This window comes from Pavona decussata, unplaced genomic scaffold (genome assembly GCF_977016875.1).
Source record: "Pavona decussata unplaced genomic scaffold, jaPavDecu1.1 SCAFFOLD_154, whole genome shotgun sequence".
Lineage (NCBI taxonomy): Eukaryota > Metazoa > Cnidaria > Anthozoa > Scleractinia > Agariciidae > Pavona > Pavona decussata.
Window position 1 is genome coordinate 761,177 of NW_028145566.1, and position 21,324 is coordinate 782,500.

Sequence of the window (21,324 nt, forward strand, 5' to 3'; positions counted from 1 at the left end):
TAGTGAGGTGTTGAAAACGTGGGGATGATACCAGACATCGTTTCGCCCTTATTTTAGAATAGAAAACGACTGCTTTCTTCTAAAAAAAACGTAGGTACATACAACACTTGAGCCCCATCCTGTCGCTCTTGCAAGTTTACATGAAACTATCGAATGTGCCAAAACTATCTCTCGCAGAGTTATGTGCTCATTTTCTGCTTGTCAGATACACGTACAGTTATTTATCACTTAGCCCTTTTAGACAAGACACACTTTTTTATATATTTACTTTTGGAATTCTAAGGTATTATCTTTTTCCCCCTGACGTGTATTCTTGTCATATTTGTGGGACATGGTAGACCATCATGGCCGCTAAACCAATCAGAACTCTGGAACTGCGTTATTCAATAAGTCAGTTTTTAATAATATTTGCGATAGCATTTTTCAAATCATCTGTATCCTAGATATTCACCTTCATACTGTTACAATGGAAGGACTCTCACACACTGACACACATAACCCGGCTATCAAAATATCTGCGTCAACTACTATACGTAATAGAGCGTATTACTCTGGCCAATCACAACAAACGTATACAGCGCAATGGACCAATCAGCTTGAAGCAAATAAATGTAACCGGCACCAAGCGCGGGAAAACGCGTGCGAGCAAGTCACGGTTGATTTGGGATTTTGTTTCTCTTTGGTCGAGAAAGTAGCACGAGTTTACTATTCTTATGAGAGAGTAGTGAAGCAAACGAAAAGCGAACATGAATTTAATTTCGACAAACTTTCGACTCACTTAAGAACCACTCTAAGCCCTCAGTCTAACCTATAAGGTCTCATTATACATTGGCTTGAGATTAAGCAGAAACAGAGTGGTGAAGTACATCTTTAAATCTAACAAACGTTCTCTGGCTGAAATGCTTTTAAAAATATTAGCTTTCGGCTTCCAGAGTGTAGCCTTTAACAAATGGTAATAAGCGCGCGAATGCATTAATATGAATATGTATCAATAATAAGGTTAAATAGTTTTTAATCTCGACATATTTTCATTCGAATTCACCTGACTGGTCGCTTTGGTATCAAAATCCATTTAGATTTTAGATGCCAGTAAAAGTCTTTACATGTCGCATTAAGAAACATGTAAAATTATTTCAGTTATTGCTGTTGTAGTCAGCAATTGCTTGTAGCATGACGTCAGTGATTATAGCGTAAGTGTCTCTCCAGGCTCCTTTTAATTCTGGCGAGAAAGCATCTCCTAACCCCTCCTCTAGAACTGATAAAAGTTCTTGTCCAACAACCTGAAAGGATGGATAAAAGGAATTAATTACACATTTCTTGCGTCATTAGCGCGCGCACGTTAAAAGCAGTGATGAAATTAATTTTAAGAAAAACACGACACTCCTAGTCCCAGTTATTCAAAACCCGATTAAAAATCCTGGTCCCGGTTGTTCAAAGAGCGGATAATTTTATCCACTGCGGATAGGTCGCCATGCGGCGAATAAATGTGTGCAAGAATATCTCTATACCCCTATAATTTGTGACAGAGTAGAAGCGTATGTTCGATTTAATTATGGGATTGTGTGGAGAACTTGCCAGAAGCGTTGTTTGGAGTGCATTTGCACCACTGGATAGTGACTTAGCCACTGGATAAAGTTATCCGCCCTTTGAACAACTGGGGCCTGGATTAACATGAACTTTGTTTAGAATTTAATGACTAATCATCAAAGATTCCTCCAAAGATTTTGTCCCTCAGTTTTGACTTTAGACTTGTCTTTAACATTAGCTTAAAATAGCTTTCAAAAACCACTTTTAATGAGCGAGATGTTAAACTCGGTTAACTTTTAATCGTGGATTAGCGTTAATCGGCTTTCGAACAACCGGGCCCTAAGTTTTACAGACATGTTTCGGCAGTTGCCTCTGCCATCTTCAGTGTGAAATGAACAACAAATTTAGTGAAATATGAATTACTATTGACATTGTATAGTCTTAATTATAGCTATTATTATTGTAATTTCTCTAGCATTTATATTTCACAAAATTTGTTGTTCATTTCACACTGAAGATGGCAGAGGCAACTGCCGAAACATGTCTGTAAAACCCAGGAGTGTCGTGTTTTTCTTTCTGTTTTCTATATGCTGAGCCTGGTCAACAACTAAATATAGCTATTTCCTCCTAAACGAGCATGGTGATCTATCTTCTTTATCTCGTTGTTTTAACGTAGCTATTGTCCCCTTTATGTTTAAAAATTTGTAGAAAAGAAAATTGACAGAAAAATGAGTTATTGACAGGAATAAGAGCTTGCCGGCACCACTCGCGGGCATAAAACAGTGATACTGAGAACTCGCACGCAAGAAATGTTTTGAGTCGATACTGCTTCATATTTGCTTCCCTACCAAGAGTTTTAGTTGCAGATTATGCTTCACGCATATATGCTATGTACGTTTTTCTAAGCGGTGCTGTATCCCTGTAACGTCTGTTACCACCAGACATGGCAATAACTGATCAAATAAACTTATTTTGGGAAGCGAATATTGCAAGTGATTAAAGGGGCAGTATCATGGGAGATATCAAGATTTTTGGCCAAAATTCACTAAATTTAAACTTTAAACACTGTGTTAATTAATTTTTCAATCGCTAATTTAAAGAAATATTAATAGTGATTCTAAGACGAAAGGTTGAACCAAAATATAGTACAACTGGCGATTTTTAGTGCGTTAGAACAGCAAAATTTGAAAACGTCCGCCAGACGTTTTCAAATTTGAACCCCTCTCTATTTTGGTCATCTGCCGGCGAAAATATCCGTAGATAGTTTCTTTGCATTCTGGTAGTCTTTTAATGGAATTTTGTCATTATATCTTGGCTGCTATCAACCGAATAGCGTCTTTCCGAATTTCAATGTGTTACTAAAAATAGCGTGATACTGTCCCTTTTAGGGGTAAAATAAGTGGATCGTAGCTCCTTCGTGGATCATGGTGACCTATCTTTTTTATTTCATTTCTCGAAATACTACATAGCACTGAACAATCACAGATAGTTTAAGAAAATTTTCACGATAACTTTTACTTTGTGTTTGTCTTGTCCAGACATTTTAGCTTCGGAAAAATGATAAGTAAGGTGCACAGTTGTGTTAGGGCGCTTTGTATTTGTCGGAACTGGCTGGCCATCTGGACCGGTCAGTCTGTAAAACACATGCGTCATTTTGAAGGAATGGTGCTGCAAAATGTTGAAAAAACAATCACTCCGAAGTTGATGGTCGCTATTTTGAAGAAATATGGAGGACTAAGATAAAACCATTCTCGTCCCCAGAGCCTCCTGGTCCTCAGCCGCCCGGCGGAGGCTGGGCACGAGGACCAGCGTTCCGTTTTCGAACTGACCGATTACTCTGGCCTGCCATGCCAGTTGTGACAAATGGAAATCGCCCTTAAACTCAGATGTCTTTTAACGAAGTCTGCGCTTGTTAGTAAAGCCACTGGAAACCAAAGCATTTTACCGCTGTGTCGCATGTAACAAATCCAGTTTCTGGGCGGCTTTTACAGGCCCTCGCTACGTACGATCAATTCATTTTGGTCAAATATGGGAGATAAACAGCTTCTTCTCTTGGACCGCACGGCCTAAAACCAATTGTTCATGCATGTGAAAAGACAAGGATCTAGGAACCAGGCAAATCTTACCCCAAATTCTGTGGAAGTCAACTCAAATAATGCGTGTACTCGACCCAGTTCCTGCAGCCTTGGGATGAGCACATCCGGGTTATCCAAGTTCTGTACTGCGAAGTCCATGGCGTTCATAACGTTTAGAGCATGCGCGGTAAACAATGGGCTAGAGAGGTCGCTACCAAACGGAAACAAGTCTTTCAGATGAGGTGCTGTGTCAAACACTCTATAAAAGAATGGAATTATTTTAGTGCAAGGCTGTGGAAATTGTCATTTCGTATGCTAAGAGCAGTTTTTTTTTTCTTTGGGATAGTTAAACGACGGAACCACGCATTCGCGCGCTTTAATAAGAAAATTATGAGGAAAAGATGGCAGAATTTGTTTTTGATATTAGGAGTTAAAGGGTTTGGTTCTTAAATTCTCATTATGCCTGCAAACAAAAGCGCATCCCTCTCCTGTTATTTTTGCCTTCCCTTTTCCCTTAAGCTTCCCTTTTGTTGGCAGGATAAGGATTCTAGCAAGCTGTTACTTCTGCCACCATGTAATTTTTCTCTTATGCCCTTTCATTCTTTATCCCATGCCATAGAGAATACAGCCAATCAGAAAGCTAGAAACTCATTGCATATTCTGCGGTATGCAACGGATAGTATTCCACGAAAAAATCCCGGCGTTCCTCGCGGCCTAACAAATAGTTTGTAAATGAGTTTTTTTTTCCTGAATACTTCTTACTTTTTGTTGAAAGGCTTTATACATTAAATGAGCAGTACCTATTTATATCTTTTATTTTTTTTATCAAAATTATGTACTTTCAAGAAACGTTGCCAATCTCTTGAATACTTTTTCACTATTGTATTTCCTGTTAAAGAATTAAAAAGTGACGTTTTGTGTTAATTCAATGAGTGGCATGGGATAAATTAGTTATGCAATTTGCTTTCTCGTGGTATACCATGAATATCCCACTCGTGACTTGATCTAAGAAAAATCAAGTCACTCGTTGGATATTTCACCGTTCCTGCCACCATGCTGATCCCGTATAGTATCTGTAATTGTCTGGTTATATTTTGGTCTTTGATGTCGCTGCTGTTGCTGCTGTTGTTGCTGCTGATGATGTGTTGTCCTTTGTTTGTTGTTGTTGTTGGTTTTTTTTTATTTGTATGTTTTTTTTTTTTGTTGTTGTTGTTTTGTTCTGTTTTCCTTTCATTAAGCTTGTCCTGTTTAGATTTCTTGCTTGGTTCAGTATATCTCTAACATACCTTAATTTATATACATGTAATTCTCTCTTGTACATCATTCCGAGGCTCTACAAACATTTCCTACATTTTCTAATATCCCAATAAAGCTCAGTGTCATTTCTTTGTTTACTTAAAAGTAGGTGATGGTCAACTAGAAAGCCTTTGCTACTTTGACCACCACACACATTTTATAATCTGTACTACTGTAATTGCTTAATCTTGTAATCATCTGTTGTAACTATACTTTTCTTTCTAAGTTAATTTTATGTAAATAGTGTGAAATAAATGAACCTTGAAACCTCTCAACTTTTAGCCCCTCCCCCCCCCCTCCCCCTTGGACGCCAGCAAAAATAAGGTCGGACCCTCACTTGTGAAATAATAGTTCTCCATGATGTTTCTTGTCGGGTAGCACCTTCTGCCATGAACTGCGAACCATTTCAATCTGCAGATCGGTCAGTTCAGGCGATTTGCTGCAAGTAAAACAGACGAACGACCATCAGCAACTATGAATTCTTATTCCACGCACTCAAAAAAGATACCAAGAAAAAAGTAGAATAGAAGTTCTTTGATTTTGAAAGAAAATACAGCTTGAAATTCTTTTTCACATGTAGAGTAATTGTGTAAACTAATTGAAACGTATATTTTTTAATGAGGGCAAGAGGGGAAAGTTTTTTTCCTTATTAAGTTAAGACAATAAAGTTAGACAAGTCTGGTTCTATTAAAATATAAGGAGAAAAATGCATGCAAGAACCTGTCGCTTTTTAAAGATATTCAAGAAGTGTTTTTATCCAAGTAATTTAAATAGCGTGTGCGACCTGCATTTGATTCCAATAAAGCTTGGATGGGGATAAGTTAGGGATACGATCACGTGATTTTACGCGTACGCGTAAAATTAAAGTCAGTGGCGGATCAGTTTACTGGCTTACCCTGCGAGCAGACGTTTCTCCACCCGAAGCTATATCACGAAAGCGTCTAGTGGAGAAACTGCTGCTCACATACTATCATTCAGTTGCTTGGCTCAAGTAATGATTGGTTCCATTTTATGTTAAAAATGCACTAAACAAACTAGTGGCTTACTCTGCGTGCAGAAGTTTCTCCACCCGTAGCTAAGTCACGAAAGCTTCAAATGGAGAAACTACTGCTTACATGCTATTAGTGGCTTAGCTCAAGTAATGAATGGTTCCATTTTCTGTTAAAACTGCACTATAAAACAAACTAAACAATTTTCAATCTCGTTTAAGTCATTTAAATGAACACTCTTTGTTTAAGCTTAAGGTTGTTCCCCCTAAGGCCCTTAACCCATTTTTAGCTTTCCTGGTAACCTCAATTAACTTCAAAACTATGAGGTACTTAACACTTCTGAAACATTTTAATGAATCATTTGTCTCTCTGTTACGCCACAAAATGTAATAACTGACACAAAATGTAATAGTAACGCAAAATGTAATAACTTTTGACGCAAAATGTAATAGTAACGCAAAATGTAATAACTTTTGACGCAAAATGTAATAACTTTTGACGCAAAATGTAATACCAGAAAGTAACGCAAAATGTAATAACGCAAAATGTAATAGTATTTTCAGTCGGTCTTTACAGTATGTTGGGAGGGGAGGAACACAGCATCTGCGATGCTGCATTTTACCCGGAGGTTGACTTTGATTATTTTTCTGCAGATATTTGATTTCTGCTGATTCAAATTGCATCAAAAAAGAAGTACGCGATGATTGACCATTTTAAAAGTCATTTCCCACGCTAAATAAAGCCGCGGTAAATTTTACCGTCGTAACATGCGGTTACACGTGAATTGTTTATTATAGTAAATTAGTCGTTCTTACGGCTTCATTCGAGCTACAATAGCTGTAGGGGAAATAATCACTAGCGATATGGCAAGATTTAATGTTACCAAGGACGGCGGAACATTTTCCAAGTTGTGGTGGTGGCGGGGGGAGTGACTAGTATGATGAATTGAGGAAGCTGAAGAAATTCTTCTTCTCTTTCCTGTAATTTCCATTTTAACGTGAAATCTGATATATCAACAATAGCGCGAAGCAAAAGAGGCTTGTTTAAATTAACATTTTTTTTTGCGGCTTCGTGTTGGTTTCAAATGAAATATCGTGATTGGCTTTCTTGCCTCGGGTATCGAAAAACCCTATTTATTTACCACGTTAAATGTTATGGGAACATACTGTAAAGACCGACTGAAAATACTATTACATTTTGCGTTACTTCCTGGTATTACATTTTGCGTCAAAAGTTATTACATTTTGCGTTAACAAAGTTATTACATTTTGCGTCAAACGTTATTACATTTTGCGTTACTATTACATTTTGTGTCAAAAGTTATTACATTTTGCGTTACTATTACATTTTGTGTCAGTTATTACATTTTGTGGCGTAACACTCTCGTTTTCTCTTTTTCTCATATCCCAAAAGGCCCACCTCCTCACTTCTCGCGAACTTCAAAAGCTGTCGTGAGGTACAACTCCTAAAATTTTTGGACTGAACGGAACTGTGAGGTAAATTCGCTTTCGATCCCGACCGAGATTTAGTTTTCACGTTCCATTAATCTTGCCCTGAATTTAAATATTCTGTCTATTCTACGCGATCATATAACAAAAGAAGATCAAGTCGAAAACAATTCGAGTTAAAGAAATGAACGCAATCGCAATATACGCTATCTTTTATCTTTAGGCCAGTTGCCTTTCAAGGTAAAGTGCATAATTATTGTTCAAACAAGTTATTTGTGTGGTTGTTGGTCTGATACGTTCTGTGATCTATGCCAGTTATTCTGGAGCGTTTAATCTAATGGGGGCTGAAATTCGACGAGATAAATTTAATGATCTCACCTGGGATTTTCATCCTGCGGAGGACTTGGTTCAGACGAAAACAGTAACCCCATAACCAGGAATGAGTTAGGTGATAATCGAGATTCCAGACACACAAACTTGACTACCTCTACAGGAGGTGGATTTGTTTTTGACACGCTCAACACTGATCTTTTGTGCTGTAACATAATGGAAGATAAGTATGGTAAGAATTGGTTCTTAGTTATCACAAAACTGCCCCTTGAGGGCTTCTTTAGTTTGCATTAAATTCAACTTAATTGCAGTGTAGCAGTTGGGTCGCTTTGAAATGGCTAACGTAATATATTTGGCATGCAATGAATAGGCGTAGAAATGGCTTCGTTTAATATATAATTTACAATATAAGGGAAGAAACGAACTTTTTTTTACTGTTGTAAAGATCAAACAATACAGTAATCAATAATCAATTAGCATGAATAGGAGTTCATCTGTAGTCGAGTCTCTTTTTAATCTTTACAAATGTGCTAATTTTATGTTTTCCTATTGCCTCCTTTTGTTTTGATTTCACCAACTCAATTTGTCAAATTACTATTTTACCGGTCACAACTGCCTTATTGTATGCAGTCCCACAGAGCGCAGCAATTTACGCCTCAGTGTTCATTTTTCTTTTTTTCTTTTCTTTAGCTTGAATCCTGCGCGTTTCAGGGGCATTTTTAACCCCTGTTGGCTACCTTGCAACCTGCTGCTGTATTTCTTAGACCGCAAGCAGTCTTCCTTCTTCCCTCCCGATCCTAAGCACGAAGGGATATAAACAAACTATGCAAATTAACCAGGACAACGCTCCCACGTTTCCGCGTGGCTCGAGATTTCTCCCGCTTGCTGAATTCAATGTCTTCAATGCAAGCTACGTAAATAAGGAAGAGGGTCTGTTCCAACTGAATTGAACTCCTTACTCCCCCTTTTCCCTCACTCCTCCTCATCCCCCCTCCCCCCCCAACGTAATGTTGTTTTGCGCGAACAAAAGGACTTTCCAATGCAAACAAGATTGTGCAGGAGGGGAAGAGGGCAACTCTTTTGGCAAAAAGGAGGCAAAATTAGCGATTCTTCTTAAAGTTTATGAAAAAAGAGAAGATTTTACTTGTCGTCACAACAACATGTAATGTTCACTGTAACCAGTATAGTACCCACTATCTCGCGGTTACCAATTTGCAGAAGGTCTTTAAAAATTCGTGCTAACCACAAACCCCACACCAAAAAACATTTTACACAGGAAGGCTTGGCCTAAAGGTTTTTTTGAGTTTGAATTCCTTGATATACTCATAAATCAAAAGCATTCTTATGCCTCAAAGTTAGTCCAAACGTACTTCTCTTCGGCAGCAAGAGCTAGCTTTGCGCGATAATTTCTAACCGGAATTTCTGTTCAGTTTTAATGATACCCTGTAATTCTAATACTTAGATTGAATTGCATTGCTTAGGGACCACAGTCTATTTTTACGATCTAACCTATGTTTTAAATTTGGTCAACCTTCCGCATACCACGGGTGCATGAAAAAGGCACCTCTTTTAGGTAGGCGGAACCTTCTCGTATTCGATGTACCCCGCTTATAACACATCTGCATCTGAATGTAATCGTCACACTTGGCTACACTTCGCAGCTCCGCGGTATGGCCAGTACCTCACGCATGCGCATAGCCATATCACTCGGGCAGTGGCAGCCATGAACAGCTGTTTCGGCCTTCTCATCAGCTGCATCATAGCAATAGGGCGCCTCAGTGACTCGAAAGTCGCGTTAGAGGTAAGACCGCTTCCCTCCGGACACAAAGCAGTGTGTGACATTTACAGCCAGCGACAGATGAAACGTCTATTAAAAGGTTACAAGGTTACATCCTTTCCCCTCCCCAAATATTTGGATAATTTTTATATAAAGAGTATAAGATTTACACATTTTGGAATAAATTAAAATTCTGAGACTATTAGTTGTTTAATTTTATCTTAATAATAGGAATCAGCCAGTGGAAGCCAAATTTATAGAATGAGATGACCGAAGGATGACATGAGATACATCGGCCAGGAAATTTCTACGTGGGTAGCCTGTGAACAGGCTCCGCATTGGCCAACCTTGTTCTCAGGAGTTTTTCCCTGGTGAATAGGTCATTTCCGAGTTGGTGTGAACCTCACTATAAAAGCGACGCTAAGTGCAACGTTTTTCATATGAAAATTAGTTTTGTTTGCATATGAATGAAAACTAATTTTCCTAATAAAAACTTTGCACTTAGCCTCGCTGTCATAATGAGGTTTAAAGCAACTCGAAAATGGCCTATTTACAAGGAAAAAATTCCTGGGAACGAGGTTGCCAAGTGGAGTATAGGACGAAGAGAAAAATCGAGCTCGGTTCTGAGAGAAAAGAAAAGATAAGGGGGGAGCCTCCCTCCTTTTCTTCCTAACCCCCAGTCCGCCCTCGGCGAGCGGTTTCTTTTCGTCCTCCACCCCACTTAAGAGTCTGTTTACAGGCTACTACGTAAGAGGATATCCTCTCTCTTCACAAGTTTTTGAGAGTGAAAAGATTTGTTTGCTGCTTCCTTTTGGTGTTATAGAAAACACGAAAAAAATTCCGTACCAGCCCTATTAAGTCCTCCGGGGCTTATTTAATTTCAGGCCTCATTAAGAAAGGGGTTGTTAGAAAGGGGGAAAAGCCGTTTTGGTCTTAAAATACTTTTTGTTCAAAACTCAAACAAATGCAATGGAACGGATTATTTTATAAGAATGTTTGCAATTAAAACATCGATCAATCTGCATGAAAAAATATGTAATTGTATATCTGTTTACAAAAATCGGGATTATGAGGGACTAATTACAAAACCTCATGCCCCAAAGAGGTTTGGGGGGGGGGGGGGTATTACAAAAAACGACTTCCAAATGGGGCGCTTGTTAGAGGAGGGAGCTTAATAGAGCTTTTATGGTACTTTAAAACTCAGGCGTACCAATCGTCAAGACATCCTTCAGTTTGTCTATAGGAAAACTTGGTCTTGAGGTAAGAATGGCGCTTCGATATAGTGCATGCACGACCAGGATCAGGAGTCCATAGGGTGATGGACTCCTGACACTATCCATTACCGGTGATGTTTCAGTAGGTTGTGAGAAAACATGTTTGGCCTTGTTCGTCATGATTCGAAGCACGTCCTCCTTCCCGTCACCCCTCCCCTCCCCTACCCTCCCCCACCCTCTTCTCAAGACCTCAAAATAAGAAAGCTTTTACGGTATTGCTACTCGCACTAGCACTAAGATGGGATGCTAGTCAATCGTAGGAATGCGCCAGCAGTTTGTCGACGGTATGCATTTATACACTTGGGTGTTGAGGAACAGGGGAGTAACGTTTGTTGCCTCGTCCATTTCTCCCACCCTACCCCCCTCCCCGACCTTTCTATCTTAGCTTATCTTCCGACTGAACTGATGTAAGGTCCTACACGTGCACGGTAACCTTTATAAAACCAGTGCGCCTCCACAAGCATTGACGCATCATAACAATGTTCAAAAGTGCTAAAGATCAAGTCATAGATTTCACAGTGGTGGTTGAATACCGAGTAAACTAAGTGTCATATGGCAATGATTAAATTGGTGTATAAATTTGACTTCAAGAATGATGACAGGGAATTGTTTAGTTCTAAGTCTTAAACTAAATTCGCATTTGTTACAAATGTATCAAAGTTCGCCAAATGATCAGAATGATTTGGTTCGGAAGCACCACCGAAGAAGAAGCAGAACGTGTCTGCGGCCAGGCTAGTATAGCAGGCGCGTGTTACAAACGGTAAGCATGTGCTACGACACTTACGAGAGGAGTTCGTTTTTCAAAGTGTTATGTAATTTACAAACTTACCTTCCTTACACGAACAGCGATGACATCACCAAGCAATACGAAGTCAAAATCTGCAGCTTATATTGTCTTCCCGTTTCAGCAATCAACCACATGCTCAGTTTATGAGAATCACGAGGGGTGATGATATACTGATTAAATTCAGCTGTTTTTTTTATACAACTTTGTCAAAGATGATTTATTTGGCTTCTAATTTTACAAATCGACCACCCGTAAGAAAAGAGCTCAAAACACACACCAAAGGGAAACGTCAACATCAACCGATATGCCTGATGACAACTAAGCTTCAATATACTACAGGGAACCACTCGGGTAACACCTTCGGCAAGCTCCTACCCCTCCCCCCCCCCCCCCCCCACTCCCCAGATATTTAGATTTTGTACATTATGGCTATATGCTCAAGCATGCGCTGTAAGTCCAATGAGAAAACAACAAGAACCGCCAGATGGTGCATAAGCTCAAGCTTCAATATACAACAGGGATAACACCAGAGTAACATTTACGGCACCTCGCCCCCCCTCCCCCCCCCCCCCCCCACACACACACACCCTGATTTTGTAGTATAGCTAAATGCCCAGGCATGCGCTGCAAGTCTTATGAGAAAACAGTAAAGACCGAGTGACTTTTCATTATCAGAGATAACCAACGCCTTTGTTTTGTTGATTTTTCACTTGGATCCTTTACTATTCTTCATCTCTATTCTATTCTTAGATTTCTGAACAGCATAAAGATGCGACCGGTGTCGACCCTCCCTCCCCCCCCCCCCCGGGATACTTATCCGCCCATTTTTAACAAACTCAGGCAATACTTTCCAGAAAATGAAGGCCCTTTCACATTTCTACAGTAGATATATCCTTTTTTTTTAAATCCCGCATCTCTGTCATCCGCGCTGAGCGAGGATGTCGGAGACGTTGTGGGTATGGCCAGTTGGGCATATGACACCCCGTTAACGGAGAAGTCTTTGAGAAGACTTACCAGATAATTCCCTGCAATGAATATCCCTCGCCTCCCACTATTATATTACAGACTCTGTCTAATGGATCCGTTCCACGAAGAATAGAAAATAGCCTCACTGGACCTCAAACGACAACGGAGAAAGACTCGAATCGGTTTAGCAATTCACATCCGTTCCTGACCTTCTTAGCCTTGGGGTTCAAGAGAGGCTCTGTCAATATTTAACAATATGCCTTATCATAGGCTCTTAAACTCAGTAGCTGGCGGGAAAAATATACAGGGAACAACATCGCCTCTGAAAAATTCAGGAATTGGAAACTTTTGGCACTGGAAAAGGATTTTAAGAAAAGAAAAAACATGGAGAGATATAGCTGTGCCAGAAAGCGTCCAGTCATGTTTTGAACTTTCCATACATTTCCCTGTATTTTTTCCCGCGAACTATTTTTAGAGCAGTTCACGGCTGGTTCGCTTTACAGACTGATGTATGGAAAGTTCATAAACACGACAGGACGATTTCTGGGACAGCTACATCCCTCCAATTTTTTTCTTAAAATCCTTTTCCTAGTGCCAAAAGTTTCCAATTCATGAATTTTTCAAAAGTGATGTTTTATGAAAATTATTTGACATCGGATTTCCATACAAACACTGTTATTTTAATCGTCACTGAATGGCGTCGAAAACCGTGATAAACTCTTTTACCTCAGCTTGCGCTATAATCGGTGTTGTCAGGAGCCCAATAATGGGCTCCTGGTGTTGTTCAGACCCTTCTCCCAAGAAGACGGGGAAATTAAGTCTTTTCTTTAACTTTCCACTTTAACCACAGAGACATAATTATTCATAGTACGTGTTTGGCGGTGTTGCGATCATGAACGGCGCGCACGAGTTAAACACGCGAGTATCTAGCGCGTTCCTCTCCAGTCTGACTCGGTCTAAGTCCACCTTGCTCTGCCCAGGCGCGCTCTTGGAGCGCCTGGGCGAACCAGCAGAAATGGATGGATGAAATGAAACATTATAAAAGCTACCGAAATCAGCATTTTTAGATCATGTCCTCGCCCACAACCTACGATTTTTGTGTCATTGGAGCTGGAGTGGTCGGAAGTTCGACCGCTCGTAACTTGGCTTCCAGTGGAACGAGCACTCTTCTGTTAGAGCAAGTGAGCTATTTGTCATCATTTGTAGAAGGTAGACTTCTAGATGCACTAATTGTAAACGTCCATCTGGGTAAGATTTCCACATAGCCCCATGCATTAATTATGTACACATTTTGCGACTCCAACCTTGCTCGTGCTTGCCGTTTTCTTGTGTGTGGGGCTGTAATTGAAAATCTTTCCAACCTCGATCTGCCTCTTACAGTTATAAAGGACGATGCCTACAAAATTATACAAGGGTATTTTTGCACACTGGGTTATTACTATGCGGGAAAAGCAGATCTTAGCAAGGACTATTGGAATCCAAAAAGGAAATTGGGTAACCACGCATTGTGTTTTGTTGTTTTAGCTCAGATTCACTGGTCAGCAATGTCTTGCATGTGACCTTGAATTCCTTAAAGAAACATCGCTCCAATGTTTTTATGCTGTTTTGTGCTTCAGTAGCAAATTAGAAACCTATGATTGTGGGCAAGTTTTCCATTTCTATCACAAAACCAAGGGCAAAGCAGTGGTTAAAACATTGGAGCAATGTTTCCCCTTGAAGGAATTCAAGGTCACTTGTAAAAACTCCACTGAATCTGAGCTAAAACAATAAAATGTGATCTGAAATGTGTCATAGGTGGGTTATACTCTCAGCCCTTAAATTTCACTACTTAGGTAAAAGGATGTCTATAATAACTTTGTAAATGAGAACTGAAAACAAAAAATGTACCTTATAACTATGTATGTCTACTGTTTGTTTTGTGAAGTTTCCTCTTCCGCACTGGCGAGGCAGCTCTCATGGGCAGAGCAGGATAATCCGTGGTTCCTATGTTGAACCCTACTACACTAAAATGGTTCATGAGTCACAAGAAATGTGGAGAGAGATTGAAGCAAAAGCAAATCAAGAGTTACTCATTCGGTAAGGTTAATGTCTGTCGCATAAATGTATTTGATCATGTTGGCAATTATTTTAACCATGAACATCTTTGTAGTTGTTTTTTGGCAATACTTTAAGACTATTTCTGATGTTATAGAGGTTACCATGGCAATGGGTCCTCTCCACTGAAGGGACCTCTATATTTCCGTTCTTGCAAATTGTCCCAAAAACTAAGAGGGTGACTTACTGTTTTGTTGGTAAGCCCCCTAAATTTCTTAACTCCTCTGGAAAGTCAGACAAAATTAATGTTATCCTGTATATCTGACTGTATTTATATAAAAAAGGGTTTTTCTCATACAGAAAATTGTACTGGATAACTTTCCCCCAAGCGTTTTTATTTGAAGTAGTCTACTGATTGTACTTGTATGCATGCAAAAAATCAAGATAAATGACCACCTTAAATAATTTGAGAGGAAAAAACAAAATGTGTTTCCTGCAAATGTTATTTCCAGATTGCCGGATTTACAATACATTCTACAGTTTCTGGTGTACTGCTCATGCAACTTTTTATAGAAAGTTTGATTCATTCAGCTCACATGTGCACCTTTGCTTTGGCATAGTTGGTTATGCGCTGAGCATGCAGCTAAAAACCGTTTCGAGACCAGGTTTTAATAAATGAGCCACAGAATCAGGTAAAATGTTTTATGTGCTTTTTAAACTCCACTGCCTTGGTGGCCTGCATGTGCATCAATGCATTAAGTTGTTGTAGGAAATAAAGCCTACCCCCCTCTCCCTTTGCCACAGAAGGGATTGGAAATTCCAGAGGAGTAGGGGCAGGGGGGGGGGGGGGGTCCTCAAAGACAAATTAAAAAACAATTGTTTATAAAAGAAAATGTTAACTTCAATAATTTTTGGAATTTTCATTTGGGTAGGAGGAAGTTAAATAAAATCACTTCCATAGGTGAGGTATGGATATTTTCTGGAACTACAAATATTATGAGCTGGACTCTAGGTGAGGATTGGTGGAGCAGGAGGAACCCTGTTACAATGACTTAATTGTTAACTTTTTACTTATTAACTGGTTCTCTAAATGACAAACTTATGACTCACCGCAGGAATGTTGGAATGCTCACAGTGGAGAAAGCCCCTGGTGAAGAACTTCAAAAATTTGTGAAGTCACTTTTGGCTGCAGGCGAGACTTTCCAAGTGCTGTCAAACAAGGAGCTGAAGGAAACATTCCCTGAACTGAGCTTTCTTCCTCATTTTAGTGGAGTCTTGGAACATTCAGCAGGGATTTTGAGAGCTGATAAATGTTTGAAAGTGTTGCAGGTAGAGGGAATTTTTTATTATAAAAGGACCAGATTTATTTACAAACTGCAGACCCCACTAGGCACTAGCCAGATAGAGGTTGGGGAGTGGGGGGGTATTTGATAACAGCTTGCTTTATGACTGGTGACATCAAGTCCATGAAATGTGCAGTTCCTGAAAAATTCCATACCCACCCCGTGGAAGGTCAATGAAAATTCCTAGTGTGAAGGGGGGTCTTAGAAACTAAAATTGTAGAAGCAAAGTATGCAGCAAAACTGGAATTTCCTGTGGGGTGAGGGGTGGGGGGTGCAAAACAAAATACCTTCTGTGGGGGAGTATGGATATTTTCTGGAACTACACAATCTTGATGCTTTTAAAGGTCATCTTAGTTTGTTCTTTATTCATTTAATATTTTTGCAGTTTCAAAATTCAGGATCAGCTGGAAAGAACATTACATTTAAAAAAAAATTGGAGAAAAAGGGAGATATTAAAAGAGTCTGAAACCAGGAGGTCCAGAATGCCAGTGAATATTATCTGAAAGTACATGTAGTATTACTAACAGTACCCGTGCAAGATGGATTACAAAATGAGTAAGAGAGGGCAGCAGAGAGTTTGAAACCAGGAAGCACAGAACCCACTAATTATTTGAAAGTGACAGAACTGTTATAATCACAAAACCAATGCAAGGTGGATTAAATAATGAGTAACGTCATAAATATTGGCATATAAAGTAATAATAATCTTTATTGAGAAAATCAATTTCACTAATAAGTGATTTACAAAAGAGCCCTTGAAAAAAGAGTCCTCGAAAAGTTGCTATAAAGAGCATCCATGATATTCTAACTGAACTCAGGTTGACCTTATATCCAGCTAGATGGTCATAGCCGCATGGAAATGCCTAACCTGCCAAGCAAGCATTTCTGTGGAGTTTTCTGCACTAAATAGCTGATTTCCGTATTTTGTGTGAGCGCAAAATGAGGTGAGAGCAAAGAAACACAAAAAATGGGAGGGGAGGGGAGGAAAGAGAGAAGAAATATTGCAGATGGAATAATTTATTCCATCTGCAGCATTTTTACATGGTTTTCTTTTGAACAGCTGCTGGGGCTCAGTTATATGCTGGAAGATTCCTTTGTGAAACAGATTAAATTGCATGCATGTGTGTGTCTGGTATGATCCCAAAACTAACATAATGATTTTACTTATTTTATAGGAACAATTTGTTGAATTTGGAGGAGTACTTAATGACGGTGACAGTGTGGTTGACATTCAGCCAGGATCTCCAGTTGCCATCAAAACTACCAAGAACTTGTTCAGGGCTCACAAGGTTATATTGACGGCAGGTACAGCTGTAAGTAGGTCCTGTTTCCAAACAAACCCTTACTTGCGTTGTGCATATGTATATCAAAAACAAACATAAAGTGTCACCAGGAGATCTGACAACACCAAACAGGTGAGTGTTGGAAAAAACCCAGCATCAGTACAAGTAATGCAAATACAGTACTTAACATAATAATATAACATTTAAGCTATTGGTCAGTCTACATGTACATCACGCGTGACCAGTTTTTCCGAGAATGAAATAAACATTCAAATTTCGTTTTTGTAATATCCGGCATTTGATTGGAATCTTGAGAAATCTTTCTAAAAAAAAAGATGCATTAACTGAACAAGAAATTCTTGGGAAATGATAGTTATTTTTGAAAAACTTATTGCTATAATGTAAAGAACTGAATTCATGGCTTTATACCGTCAATAAACTAGTGTTAACTTTCTACCGGAACTCTGAATTCTCGCTGCCTTAATGTTCAAAACTGACATGTAAATTTTTAAACTCTGTTCAAATTTCAAATTAATACTGGTCACTTGTAACATGGAGGACTCAAGCGCTCTGTCATAGCACAGTAAACGCCTGCATTTAAGAAACAGTGGATATATAAGATATACGAGGACCAATTCAGCCTGATAAATGAATTAGCAGGTTCTTATACAAAAAATTACAAAAAATTAGACAACATTAACTAAAGCAAAATTTCAGTAGATGCTAAAAATTTTAAGAATGTCTTACTGAGAACCGGCTCTGCATGCATGTAGACTGATTTCTCACTGTGCACCCTACATAAATACACATCTGTGAAAAATGCATCAGCCTGAAACAAAAATCACAGGTTCTTCATACGGGACTGTTTACTGTATATCTACATTTCCCTCAAAGATTAAATACCTACAGAAGTCACCTAAATCTGTCTGAGTATCCACGGATGCCCCTCCCCCCCTCCCCTTCAAACAAAATATCAATACCTGCGTTACTTTGTGCCTTAATTAATTACCATAATTTAACTCCCATTGAGCAACTAACATACTAATGATCAGTTACGCATAACAGCAAGCACAAAATTACTGAATAGTAAATAACTGTCAAACTAATACATGTATAAAAAGAGACATTAAATCACCTAAAAACTATTATTCCCAGGGCCTGAAAAAATTCATTGGCAGTCACCAGTTATGTTGTCTGGTCTAAGTTTTTTTTGCTCGGACAAGGCCGTTTTTTACTGCTCAAATATTCAAACAGTCTGATTTTTTAATTTTGAGAAATTACTCCTCATCCACGCTCATAGAATAATATATTATTAATTATACATTCACAATAGTAATGGACCCTCAGTACCTTTTTGAGTAGAATGTTAATTATTTTATGCACTATTTTCTCTTGCAAGGGCCATGGACCAATAAACTTTTAAAGCCTTTAGGAATTACATTGCCTCTTGAGGTAAGAGATGACCATGCAACAAGCATTGGGAATGATTCAAGTTATATAAATTGTGTGAGACGCATAGTGACCCATGTAATACAATAGAAATGGAATGAAATAAGTTTTTATTGAGTGCCCTGAGGACTGCTGTCTTACTTATTCCCCGGGCTTGCTAGCCCTGTGAAAGAAATTTGGTTTGCAGAGGTCAAAGAAAAATCATTGAACTTACTGAAGTAGATAACCAGTGCTCTAACCAACTGAGGTTCAAGGTCAGCTGGGAGCTAGTTGTGGGAATAAAGGTACAGTCGAATTTTTGAAGCGATTCAAAGCAATAGTTCACCTAATGTTATGACACTTAAGATCATATTTCCAAACGTCCCTCATGGTAGTGACAGCTTTGACCCACAAACAAAAGGAACCTGATGGAAGGCAGGGGAAGGGTGTGCACATAGAACAGAAAGAAGGAAGGAGGGAGTGAGGGAGAGACGGAGGGAGGGAGGGAGGAAGGAAGGAAGGAAGGAAGGAAGGAAGGAAGGAAGGAAGGAAGGAAGGGAGGGAGGGAGGGAGGGAGGGAGGGAGGGAGGGAGGAAGGAAGGAAGCAAGGAAGGAAGGGAGGAAGGAAGGAAGGAAGGAAGGAAGGAAGGGAGGGAGGGAGGGAGGGAGGAAGGAAGGAAGGAAGGAGGGAAGGGAGAGAGAGAGGGAGGAAGGAAGGAAGGAAGGAAGGGAGTGAAGGAGCCGGAGGGAGGAAGGAAGGAAGGAAAGAAGGAAGGAAGGATGGAAGGGAGGAAGGGAGGGAGGGAGGAAGGAAAGAAGGAAGGAAGGAAGGAAGGGAGGGAGGGAGGGAGGGAGGGAGGGAGGGAGGGAGGGAAGGAGGGAGGGAGGGAGGGAGGGAGGAAGGAAGGAAGGAAGGAAGGAAGGAAGGAAGGAAGGAAGGAAGGAAGGAAGGAAGGAAGGAAGGAAGGAAGGAAAGAATGAAGGCCCTTTTTTCTTCCAATCTTTATCAAACCTTTGTATTACCAAACCCATGTGTTTTATTTAATTTTTAGCGACGCAAAGCCCTTGTTTTGTATTGGAAGGCAAAACAGCCTGGAGCATACAGTTTGCAGAGTGGTTTTCCGACTTTTTATGATTGCACTACTTCTGATGGTCGGTGCCTATATGGGATACCATCAGATGAATACCCTGATATGGTGAAGGTAATAAGAAGGTAGTTCATGTAGGTATCTACATATGCAACCGTCATGAGGATAGTCTTCACAGTTTCCTCTAAGACATAGCTTATAGGTGGCTCCGAATCCCTCCCTACATTATTGATTTTTCGGATGTTAACACGATATGGCAGTGGGCTCTTAGTAAGATATCTTGTTACAACAGATTGTTTGAAGGTCATTCTGGATATCAACTTGCTTTACTATGCTCTGTGAATGGTTAAAAGAATCCGCTCACCCACTTCCTGAACCATGAGAGCGGTTTTCAATTGAGTGTCGAAAGTAGCTTTGCGTTTGCTTCGGTTTTGCTTTACTATACTCTGTGATTGGTTGACAAAACTCGCGCCAGTTTCTCAAAAGCAACTGAAACCAATCGTGACTTGCTTGCACTCATTTTCCCGCGCTTAGTGCCGGTTACATTTATTTGACCAGTGCGAGTTGTGATTGGTTCTTTGTGCTGATTAAGTTCGTTGTGATTGGCTAGAGTTATTACTTTGGCGTCAGAACCGCCCGCCGGCCAGTCTGCAAACGAATTCATGATTTTGAAGGGATGGTCCTGCAAAATCTTGAAAAATAATCCCCTCGGAAATAATACGCACTATTTTGAAGAAATTCGAAGGACTAGGATAAAACTTATCCTTCAAATTGGTGCATTCCGTTTACAAATTGACCGGTCAGGTCGGCCTGCTCAGACAATCGGAAAACGCCCTCAGTTGCAATCAAGCTTATTTCTATTATAAACGTGTCTCTTTGACAGTTTGGACCCACTGGCTCGTGTACACTGCCTCACATGTGCAAGGAGATTGACCCAGATTCACGGGATAGTGACAGGAAGCTTGTTGAGATGATTGTCCGAGAAACAAGGGATTACATTCAAGACCATTTTCCTCACCTTGATCACAGAGAGCCAGCAATAATAGAGAGCTGCATTTACACAGTACGTGCCATATCCCTAAACGGATCTGTTTGCGTAATGTTTAAAACACGAGCAGCAGTGTTTTATACCGATTTAAAACCACAAGTGGTTTTAGACCCGATAAAACACTTGCTGCGAGTTTTTTGAACGGTTTCAAAAACATTCCTGGAAAAGCATAAAAGCGTGTGTCAAGAGAGTTCATAACAAAGATGCTTTTGTGAACGTTGGAAATTAGCTTACGAGAAAAAAATTAAACACCGCTAACTACATGTATTAAGGACGAGGTTTTATCGGGTTTTAAAACTACCGCACGTGATGTTTTATCGACCATTTGAAAGGTCATTGGGCTTATGAAGTATTAATGCATTTTTGAAAGTAAGTTCTCCATGTGAGCTTTTACCTTCAGCCTACACATGCATGTTTAACATGCCCTATGCAGCACTTAGTCTTTCTTACAATAACGGGATCATTGTATGATGCAATTCCAGGGATTTCATTGGCTAAGCGGCCATGGTATATGAGCCATTATGCCATGCACGAAAAATAGCGAGCAAGAAATTGTCTTCTGGTTGTTCCTGCAAAGCGAAATCAGCAAGATCTAGCAATATTTCTTGATTGTTTTTTATTAAAACAGTTA

The 21,324-nt window shown here is 39.6% G+C and overlaps 2 protein-coding genes and 1 pseudogene across 3 annotated transcripts in view; 2 read left to right on the plus strand and 1 right to left on the minus strand.

The window, feature by feature from the left end:
* LOC146466047 (uncharacterized) overlaps positions 1-21,324 on the plus strand; it is a 451,139-nt pseudogene that overhangs the window by 255,624 nt on the left and 174,191 nt on the right.
* LOC146466063 (neuroglobin-1-like) lies at positions 376-11,689 on the minus strand. 2 transcript variants are annotated; one of them, XM_085127866.1, is made up of 5 exons: positions 11,546-11,689; positions 7,714-7,871; positions 5,236-5,337; positions 3,654-3,861; positions 376-1,280 (listed from the first exon to the last, which is right to left on the minus strand). In XM_085127866.1, the coding sequence occupies exons 2-5, from the start codon at positions 7,764-7,766 to the stop codon at positions 1,134-1,136; spliced, it is 510 nt and encodes a 169-aa protein (XP_084983992.1). In that variant the 5' UTR covers positions 7,767-7,871; positions 11,546-11,689; the 3' UTR covers positions 376-1,133. The 2 variants fall into 2 exon arrangements, with proteins under 2 accessions (XP_084983992.1, XP_084983993.1); XM_085127867.1 differs by lacking the exon at positions 11,546-11,689 and adding an exon at positions 8,403-8,572.
* The window catches only part of LOC146466064 (peroxisomal sarcosine oxidase-like), a 10,301-nt gene continuing 2,431 nt past the window's right edge, over positions 13,455-21,324 (plus strand). The window contains exons 1-7 of the mRNA XM_085127837.1: positions 13,455-13,650; positions 14,394-14,545; positions 15,619-15,832; positions 17,022-17,151; positions 18,529-18,581; positions 19,610-19,759; positions 20,529-20,708. Coding sequence (XP_084983963.1) covers positions 13,540-13,650; positions 14,394-14,545; positions 15,619-15,832; positions 17,022-17,151; positions 18,529-18,581; positions 19,610-19,759; positions 20,529-20,708 — 990 coding nt within the window. The 5' untranslated portion in view covers positions 13,455-13,539. The remainder of the gene's footprint in view (positions 13,651-14,393; positions 14,546-15,618; positions 15,833-17,021; positions 17,152-18,528; positions 18,582-19,609; positions 19,760-20,528; positions 20,709-21,324) is intronic.